Source organism: Sarcophilus harrisii, chromosome 2 (genome assembly GCF_902635505.1).
Source record: "Sarcophilus harrisii chromosome 2, mSarHar1.11, whole genome shotgun sequence".
Classification (NCBI taxonomy): Eukaryota; Metazoa; Chordata; class Mammalia; order Dasyuromorphia; family Dasyuridae; genus Sarcophilus; species Sarcophilus harrisii.
This window is the reverse complement of record NC_045427.1, coordinates 414517615-414528585: the sequence shown is the minus strand read 5'-3', so window position 1 is coordinate 414528585 and position 10971 is coordinate 414517615. Positions and strand designations below refer to the sequence as shown.

At 34.3% G+C, this 10971-nt stretch overlaps 1 protein-coding gene across 1 annotated transcript; it reads left to right on the top strand.

The window, feature by feature from the left end:
- Positions 1–3827: 3827 nt before the first annotated feature.
- LOC100925229 (serine protease inhibitor Kazal-type 12-like) lies at positions 3828–10743 on the top strand. Its single transcript, XM_003758851.2, has 4 exons — positions 3828–3930; positions 6188–6213; positions 9210–9337; positions 10649–10743. Exons 1-4 carry the CDS (start codon positions 3870–3872, stop codon positions 10692–10694), a joined length of 261 nt encoding a protein of 86 aa, XP_003758899.1. The 5' UTR covers positions 3828–3869; the 3' UTR covers positions 10695–10743.
- The last annotated feature ends 228 nt before the right edge of the window (positions 10744–10971 follow it).

Here is a 10971-nt window from a genome sequence, read left to right as displayed (position 1 = left end):
GGAGAGGGAAGTTAGTGATAAAGTTAGCAAAAGAAAAAGAAAAAAAAGATAGCCATTGAAACACTTTTAATGGTCAGAAAAGAACAGAGGAAGGCCAGAAGAAAACACAGACAAACAAGATAGCTTTTGATAGTCATAACTTGAATTTTCATATATATAAAAAGAAAAGTAAGTTGTATATAATAGAAATACATGGTTTTATAAATAATCATTTTATTGCTTCATTCTGTACATGAAAATTCTTGCCTTGAATTGTTAAATTAAGAATAAAATAATAAATTTTAATAAAAAAGACACTATGGAAGACCATTGAATAAGTCTTGTCAGCAACTTCATATCATGTGATCAGCATGATGATGGGCTAGACATTTTCTTCAGTGCTCATGAACTTTATAAATTCCTCATAATTATAAAGAAATTACATGTATAAAACAAAGTAATTGTACCTCTCTCCATGTGCCAAGATGTTAAGTCAAATAAGGTAACAACCTGGCAAATTAATAAAGGAACTATAGGAAAGTGAAAACTCACTCCTCCTGGGGCAGCAGTGCCTGCAATATTGCTCAGACAGAAAACTAAAGAACAAAAAGAACTGGGACATCAGGACTCCCTAGGGAATGTACTAAGCCTAAAGGAAGAAAACTGGTTGGAGCAAGTTTGTCTCCTTATAAGTCATTTAGGGATTGAGATCAGCATAAAAGTGAAATCCCCAATATGGGAGGAAAGTGTGAGGTCTAGTTGTCAGGATTGAGAGGAAGATAATAAGACATCTAAACAAATCCAAACATCTATAAGTATACATTTCAAGGTAAAGGAAATTAGAGCAATAATCATGAAAAAAAAGACCTTGGTATTACATAGAATTCCCAATCCCTCTATTTTTGTCCATCTGCATTTTTGATTTCTTTCATAGGCTAATTGCACACTATTTCAAAGTCCTACTCTTTTTATACAGCAAAATAACTGTTTGGACATGTATACATATATTGTATTTAACTTATACTTTAACACATTTAACATGTATTGGTCAACCTGCCATCTGGGGGAAGGAGGGAAAAAGTTGGAACAAAAGGATTTGCAACTGTCAATGCTAAAAAAATTACCTATGCATATATCTTGTAAATAAAAAGCTATAATAATAAAAAAGAAAGAGCTTGGGATTTCCTGAACCACAGTAGTTCTTAAACTGTTCAAGAGAGAAATAAAAATTGTAAAAGCACATACACAATAGTTCTTGAACTGTTAAAAATTGTGAGAGCAAAACAGAAATTACTGATACTATTTTTAAAATAACAACAATAATGACAACAATAACAACAAACACAACCTTGAATCTATAGATTCTATATTAGATATAATTCTATTATAATTTCTATATACATAGAAAATCTCTTCAAAGAAGCAAAAGAGCAACAGATTGGAAATATAAATATATAGAAGTGAAGGACAAATTTGAAGAAGAGATACAAAAACCAATAATGCTAAAAGTATACATCAATTGTATAAAAGCAAAACAGTGATCATGAGAAAAAATGCAAAGACAACTTAAGTATCATATATCACCCAAAATAACATAACAAGTCAAAACACAAAAATGCAAAACATGATCAAGACAGACCAGAACTTGTTGAAACCAGAAAACAAAATATCAGTCAAAATAGCACATTAAGGGTAAGAATGAAAATAAACAAAAGCAATAAGAACAACACAACAGAAATTCATTTCTAAAGAAATAAATTAAGAGATTTATTTCTAAAACTGCACAAAGAAAAATCTGAAAATGGATATTTTAAATAGAAATGATGGTAGAAGAATAGTCCTGAAACATTATAAATTAAACTCCTCTACCCACCCTCTACAGGTGAATTAATATATTTTGTTTTTATTTTTGTAAGACTAAATAGCAAAATGAAAGATGAGAGGTTGATTTGGTTTGATAGACACTAAAAAGGTAAATGTTAAATAATGTTTTGGAGGTTTTCTTGAGAGGTATTTGGGGTTAAGACTTGTCCAGGATCAGACAGCTAGAAATTCTTAAGTGTCTCAGTCCAAATTTGAACTCAGGTTCTCCTGATTTCTCCTGGCGCTCTATCCACTGCACCTTCTAGCTACCTCTTGATGTTAAACAATGAAGGGAAAATTATCTTTAGTCTTTTGAAAACAAAGTGAATTATAGGAAAATGTTCCAGGTGACAAAGAAAAGAATTAAACAGGGAAAGAAATGATTTTCTCTTAATACAGTGGTAGAAGGAATTACCCTGAAGAACCCAACTTTGGTGAGGGAGGAAATATATTCTAGAGTTTGAGATAGAGATTTTAGAAGGAATGTAATCTTCAAAGATTTAATTGTGAAAAAGAATAATACCTCTGGAAGAATGTTGAATTTCCATGAATAGTATTCTGCATCCAGATATGGAGAATCAGCACTCTTGAGACAACCAGAATCCAGAAGAATAAAAGGATTGGACCCATCAAAAAAAAAGTTTCTATAGCAAATGGGAAATCAAATTATCAGGTATAGATCAAGGAGACAGAAATAATCTCCATAAGGAGGGATTTGAGAAAATTTATATCATAAGGCGTATTTTCTAGTGTAAGACTAGATATCTCTAAGAGTAAAGCATAACAGACAAAAGAAGATGTAGCAATATCTACAGGTTAATAAAATAAAATTATTTACAAGAGAGAACTCAAAATAGATATTTTGAACATTTTCTTTCTATGAGGAGTGCAGAAATTAAAAAAACAAAATTATAATCACACAGACCATGAATCAAAGAATAAAAGTTTAGAATAGACAGTAAGGGAAGAAAATTAATGAAGAGAAAAAAGAGAAAGAATTGTTTTAGTGATTCTTGGTGGGAGGAATCATATATTAAGGATGCTATCATGCAAGAGAATGGACCAGTTGCTGAGAGACTAAAGGAACTCAGTAAATGAAAACCCTGGGAAATCAGATTCTAGTAAGACCAACAGTTTGTCATACCCTTGTTTGAAGGAAGTAGGGTTGAGAAGAAAGGAAGAGAATTAACATTTATATAGCACTACTAATTAGGCACTATATTACATGCTTTACAAATATTATCTCATTTGATCCGCACAAAAATTCTGAGATGTAGATGTTATTTAATCCCCCATTTTACAGTTGCAGCAACTGAGGCAAACAGAGTAAATATCCCAAGTCCAGACATGTAGTAAGTATCTGAAATCAGATTTGAGTTGGGGTCTCCTTGACTCTACGTTGAGTTTTCTTATATGCACTGTGCTAACTAGCTGGATGCAGTAAGACTAAGGGTAAGGGATGAGAGCTCAAACAAACAATGAGGAGGGAGGCATAAATTCTAAATGGGGATAAAAGGGAATTTAAAAGTTAGAGGATGAGGACAGATCATTTGTCTCAAGAGGACAGGGAAACTTGAAAATCCTTATTGTTATATGATTGTGGCTAAAGACAGAGCTGATGATCCCATAATAAGAGTTTCCAGAATTCCCTGGATCAACTTCCCTAAACGTAAGCAGTTAAGGGAAATGGATTGGGTGTGTCCTTCATTAAGCACAGTTAGATACTTAGGTCAGGGTGTGTGATATGGAAACTGCTGTTTGGAGATGTATTTCAGTGGAGTTATCAGTGTGATGAATGTACCTGTGTGCAAAGAACATCCCTGGAGCAAGCATCTCTTAGTTCCTGGTGCCTCTCTCTGTGAGGACTGCAAAAGCAGATTTCATCACTAGGGTGGAGGATCTGGCTGCCTGCCCTGTGTATGAGCATTTAGCTGTGTGTCCGTGGATCCCCTTATAAATGCCACTTGGGGGCCTCTGTCAGACACTCAACCACTGAATTTTTCAACAGACCAATCACTCACACTGCCATGACTTCTTCACGTAGCTCAATGATTCTGCTCTGCTTGACCTGCATCTTCTTAATTGTGGGTAAGTGTAAAATCTTTTATTTCTTAAATCTGCCAGCACTGAGATTAAGAACCACATGGACTGACCAATAATGGGCCAGATAAGAGCTAAGTGGTAAAGTAGACGAATGCTGGGCCTGCAGTTAGAAAGTTATTGTTATTCTCTTTATAGTCTTCATATACTCGTCATAATCCCATCTGGGGTTTTCTTGGCAAAGATACTAGTGTGGTTTGCCATTTCATTTTCCAGGTCATTTTTACAGATGAGGAAATTGAGACAAATAGGATTAAGAGTCTTGCCCAGAATCACACAGGTAGTAATTATGTGAGCACAAATTTGAACTCAGGTTTTCCTAATTCTAGGCCTAGTGCTTTATACACAGTGCCACCTAGCTGTCCTAGTGAGTCTACCACAGGACTTTAAACAGTGTTACAGAAAATAAGCAAAATAAGCTTTCTTTTTGTCAAAAAAAAACAAAACTAAACAAAACAAAACAAACAAACAAACAAACAAAAAAGCCCCAAACCTATTTGTCCTGGGAGTTTATCATCATATAAGGGGATCTCCAAACTGTCATGAGTGATGATCAGGGATAAAATTCATGCTTTGGTAAAGGGATATATTAGACACTATCTGAGGGTCCTTTTAGCTCTGTAATATGAGGGGCTTTGTACATCAGACCAATCTTGTGATTCTATTGCTCTATGAAATCATATGCCAAGAATACGTATAGATTTTTTGCTCTTATAATCGTATGACCAACAATTATCCAATATCACCAATTAACTGCATAAGAAAAATGAAGACAAGTACACATTTTCATGTGAAAAATCTCCCTAGTGGCAGCTAGGTGGCGCAGTGGATAGAACACCAGCCCTGAAATTAGGAGGATTTGAGTTCAAATTTGATTTGAGACACTTAACACTTCTTAGCTGTGTGACCCTGGGCAAGTTACTTAATCCCAATTGCCTCAGGAGAAAAAAAGCCTCGTTATAGGAAGGCTTACAATATTTGGAAGAATATTAAAAAAAAAAAAAAGTACTATTGAAGGCCCTGTGTAATGGGGAGAATATGGTTCTAGATGTCCAAAGAAGCAGGGAGGAAGCATGGTATGAAGGAAAAACACTGTATTTTTGAGTGAGAGAATCTGGGTTCAAAGTCCACCTTGCTGTTTATTCTATCTGTGACTTTGTATAAATCACTTGGTTTCCTCTAGTCCCAGTTTCTTCATTTGTAAAATTAGAGCATTGGACTCCATTTAGGTTTAGGTCTTTTCCAGTCTTGTTCTGGCATAAACTCATTGTGTGACTTTATATTAGCAACTTCCCCACAGTTTTCTCTATTTATGGATTAAGGAAAAAATACTTGTATTACTTACTAAAACAGTATTAAAGATATATGACACTTTATAGTGATGTATAAATGACTTGAGATTCATTCACAGTGGCCTTATTTATCAATTTTACTAACTCTTCCAAGAGCCAGTTACTGTAATAATTTCCATAAATCCATATTTTAAAAATTATTCTTTATACCATGGCTAATTTTGTCCTCATTGATCTAAGTCTTTATTTTCTTGACTAATTAGACTGCACAATGGATAGAATGCTGGGCCTACAGTCAAGGAGACTCCACTTCCTAAATGCAAATTTGCCCTCAAAAACTTGTTGGCTGTGTGAGCCTAGGCAGGTCACTTCACTTTGTTTGCATCATTTTCCTTATTTGTAAAATGAGCTTAAGAAGGAAAGGCAAACCACTCCAGTATCTTTGCAAAGAAAATTCTAAATAGGATCATGAAGAATCAGCATGACTGAATCCACTGAACAAGTAAGAAGAATGCAGTTCTAGAGATCTATTCATAACTATCCAAGTGAATTGGATGAAGTTTACTTTGTCTTTCTTTAAAATGAGTAGATCAGATTGATCTATAGCAGGCGTGGGGAACTTTTTTTTTTTTTTAACAAGGGCCATTCAGATATTTATAACATCATTCATAGACCATACAAAATTATCAATTAAAAAACTCAAAATAGTGAGAGGTAACTGTACTTAGCATTTAGCTCATCATCACTTGCGGTAGTTTTGGCAGGGCCAAACCAAATGATTTCACTGTCCTTATACAGCTCACTAGGCTGAATGTTCTTCAACCCTGTTCTACCAAAATACTTCTGTGTGAGATATTCTGGATTTTATGTCGTTTCATCTTATTCCAACATTTTGTGATTCTTCCAAACCATAGTAAACATCTCATGAATATTTGACATCTCCTTAATTTCAGATGCTGTAAGTCAAAGCGGCTATCAGGTATGTGCTATTCTCTCTATTAGAGGCTCCATTCCTCTCAAAGCAGAAGATAAATGACCAATCATCCACTGGCCCTGCAATTAGTTTGTCATTCACATGATCCAAGGCCATTTGGTTAACTCTTTGATGCTAGAGGTGATACAAAGAAGCATGAAGTCATGTCTCTATCCTATGGAAATCACAGTCTTTTTTTTTTTTTTAATAGCTTTTTATTTACAAGTTATATGCATAGGTAATTTTACAGAACTGACAATTGCCAAACCTTTTGTTCCAATTTTTCCCCTCCTTCCCCACATCCTTTTCCCGCAATGGCAGGTTGACCAATACATGTTAAGTATGTTAAAGCATATATATCCTAACAGTTATTTTGCTGTACAAAAAGAATCAGACTCTGAAATAGTGTACTATTAGCCTGTGAAGGAAATAAAAAATTCAGGCAGACAAAAATAGAGGGATTGGGAATTCTATGTAATGGTTCATAGTCATGTCCCAGAATTCTTTCACTGGGTGTAGCTGGTTCAGTTCATTACTTCTCTATTAGAAGTGATTTGGTTCATCCCATTACTGAAGATGGCCAAATACATTAGAATTGATCATTTTATAGTATTGTCGTTGAAGTATTTAACGATCTTCTGGTCCTGCTCATTTTGCTCAGCTTCAGTTCATGTAAGTCTCTCCAGGCCCTTCTGAAATCCTCCTGCTGTCATTTCTTACCGAACAATAATATTCCATAATATTCATATACTACAATTTATTCAGACATTCTCCAATTGATGGGCATCCATTCAGTTTCCATTTGGAAATCACAGTCTTATAGGAGAACGAGAGAGGGAACAAGAGTCTTATATTTAGCACTCTTACCAATAAGGGAGAATATAGAACTGAATTTAGAAGAACAACATTTTGTGAGAGAAAGATCCCATCTGAGTGAAGAATACCAGGGAAATTACTAGAAAAGGTGACATTTCAGCCAATTACATTGGGAAAAGAAAATACTGATTGGACTATTCTGTTTTATAGGCAAAGGTCCCTTTCAGCAATACAATTCTATATTTTTTAGGGTTTAAGTTCTCTCCCAACTTGGATACTCTGTGATTTAGTTTCTAAGTCCCTCCTAGCTTCAAAATTCAACAACCTAAGCTATCTTTCAAAACTAATTATATGACAGTTCAGATATTAAAAGTATGTTTTAGTTTTTTTGATTGTCTATTTTGTAGACATTCTGCTTTTTCATAAGCTAACTCTTCCATTGCTAGTGTAGGCACATGAATAAAGAAAAAGCTCTTGCTTTTGCCCCACAGACTCTATGTCTCTTTTTCTGGAAATTATTCTTCTATGGAATTTCACTTAAATTTTACACTGTATAATTAAGTTTTTTAAACTATATACATATTTTACCAATTACATATAAAAACAATTATTAACATTCATTTTTTAATTTTGCTTCTAAATTTTCTTTTTTACTATTAGTCATGTTTTGAATAAAATAAAGTGAAAGTATGCATAAATCTGCAGTCAGACTCTTATCATTTCTTTCTCTGGGTGTGGATAGCATTTAATCTTCTTTAAAATGACTGACTACAAGCTATAAAATGTAGCTTTATGGAAAAAAGTCTTAAATTTGAAATAAAATTGTTTTACCTCATTTTGAGAGAAAGTACCCTTCAGATAAACTTAACTTTGCCTCCCGATAGTGCCCACCCAGAGCACCTAATTCTCTCCTCTGAGGTCTGCCTGAATAACTCTAACTCCCATTCCCATTGATAGTCCTTCCTTGACATATAAGAAGTTGGTAACCAAGCCCAAACCCCCCTCACTACCCAGTCCTGTCTGATTTTCTAAGGATTGAATTGTAGTGTTTTTCCCTTTTGTCTATTACTCTTAAATATAAAAGTTTCTTATGAAAAGATGCACCCCAAATTCATGTTAGCAAGTCTTTGATTTATCAGGAATGCAACAGCTATTTCAAATGTCCCTTTTCCTCAGTCTTATAGTTGTACACACAGCATAACTCATTCACTTCCTTATAACCTTCTGACTCTTTTTTTTCCTTTCTAACTCTCACTCTTTCACTTGGACTGTGAATTTTCACTTGGACTGGAGGAAGAAGAGGAGGAAGAAGAGGAAGAGGAAGAGAAAGAGAAGGAGAAACAAAAGGAGGAACAGGAGGACAAGAAGCAAAAGGAGGGGGAGGAGTAAGAGGAAAAGGAAAAGAATTGAAGATTTAGGGGAAAGATAGGAAGAGCCTAAATGTTCTCTTTAGCTATAGTTAGCACTCTCATTTAAAAAAAAAAAAAAAAAGAAGTTGAACTTTTTCTGTTTGATCCAAGATGGCAGAGCTAAATGTAATAGTAATAGTGAAAGGGGAGAAAAGAAGACAAGTTTCAGAAAAGCAGATTTTTAACAATGAGAATTTTCTAAAAGTAGGATGGGCTGCCTCAGAGAGTAAAGAGTTCTCTCTCCTTGAATGTCAGAAGCTAAGAGTACTTATTATTGTTATTACTGTGGGGACTCCTACTCAGCACTGGTTAGACTAGATGACTTACATAATTTCTTCCAGCTCTGAGTTTATGATTCTATGAAATTGTCCCAGTGAAGTCTGATATCTACAAACACTACCTAAATGCTAATTGTAAATAATCACATTGCACATTTACTGAGTCTATATAATGAATTGTCACACCCTGTGATGGTTTAAAGGTAAAAGGACTTCTGGTGTTAAGCAAGCAGAGAGGAAACCAGGTCTCCATCCAATGGCACCTGCTGTGGAGAGCCAGCAATAGGGCAGTAGAAAGGACCTTGGGTTTGTAATCAGATACCTGGCTTCAAATCCTGATTGTGCTAACTACTTCTGTGTCTATGGGCAATTTCTGTATTGATATGTTTCCCCAAATGTAAATGGAATAGTTAAAGATAAAATTATTCCTAGAATGTCTCTATTTAAATCCTAGAATCTTCTTAGGGACAGAACTGAAAATATTGTACTGTTATTGCAGGCTCAGTGCAAAAAATTCAATGTACCATCCTCAGGGGAAAAGACTCCATGTCCCAATGTTAAAAAACCAGTGTGTGGCACAGATGGCCAGACATACAAGAATCTTTGTGAATTCTGCAAGATAGCTGTGTGAGTATAAGGATATCCAAGTTTTGAATTTCATGGGTTAGAAAACAGAGGGGAAGAGGGGGAGAGAATGGTAAGGGAAATCTCTTTGTTTTAAACTCCATAAACCTGTTTGTTATTCAAAAATGTTACTCTCTGTCACACTTTTAAAATTTTTCAATAGTATTTTATTTTTCCTAATACATGTAAAGATAGTTTTCAACATTCATTTTTGTAAGACTTTGCATTCTAAATTTTTCTTCCTTGATCCTTTATCTCCTCCTCACTGAAGACAGAAAGCAAACTGATATGGGTTAAACATGCACTTCTTTAGACATATTTCCATGTTTATCATGTTGTGCAAGAAAAATAAGATCAAAAGGGAAAAAAGCATATAGACAAAAATTGTGAAAATACAATGGTTCAATCTATATTTAATCTTCATAGTTCTTTTTGGATGTGGATGGCATTTTTCACCCCAATCTATTGGAATTGCCTCAAATGATCTCATTGTTGAAAAGAAGCATCACAGTTGATTATCACACAATCTTGTTGCTATTGTATAAAGTGTTCTCTTGGTTCTGCTCAAATCACTCAGTATCAATTCACATAAGTCTTTTTAGGCTTTTTGGAAAGTAGCATGCTTCTCATTTCTAATAGAAACAATAAGATTACATTATAGGCATAAAACATAAGTTATTCAGCCATTCCCCAACTGATGAACATCCATTCAATTTCCTACAAAATGTGCTGCTATAAAGATTTTTGCATATGTTTGTTCTTTTCCCTGTTTTATGATATCTTTGGGATACAGACCCCAGGAGTGAGACTGCTAGACCAAAGGATATGCACAGTTTTATAGCCCTTTGGATATAATTCCAAATTGCTTCCCAGAATATTTAGATCATTTCACAATTCTGCCAACAATGTATTAGTATCCCAGTTTTTCTCTTCAACATTTTTATTATTTTTTCTGTCATTTTACTCAGTATGAGAGGTATGAAGTGGAACCTCAGAATTGTTTTAATTTGCGTTTCTCTAATCAATAATAATTTAGAATATTTTTTCATATGATTAGAAATGACCTTAATTTCTTCATCTAAAATTGTCTGTTCTTATCCTTTGATCTTTTGCCATAGAAAGTATGGAAAATTATATCCTTATTGTATAGATGAGGAAACTATGGTTCAAATACAAAGGAGTGAATGGCCCTATGATATATGGCTAAAAAGTGACAGAATCAGGGTTTTGATATTTAAATGTATTCCATGAAAGCTCCACTGACATTTGGTGGAGATAGACCTTGTCTCTAAGAAATATATCTATTTCTTCTAGGGAAAAGAAAGGACAGCTTGGCTACAAACATGAAGGAAAATGCTAGACCTCCGAGTGATTCAGTGACTACAATTTTCCCTCACTAACACCTTCAATAAAAATAACTTGGCAAATATTTGATAATCAATTTGTTTATTTCTTTGATTTATTGTCTAGTTGTTGACAGGACTCAGAGATATCTCAAACAAGACCCTGACAAGGAAATGAGCAAGGGAAAATCAGAGTAAACATAGTACTTCAGGCTTTGCATTTATTTATTACATAATCACTGGATTTACAGATTGGAAGATCCTTACAGATGGTCTAATCTAATTCACTGATTT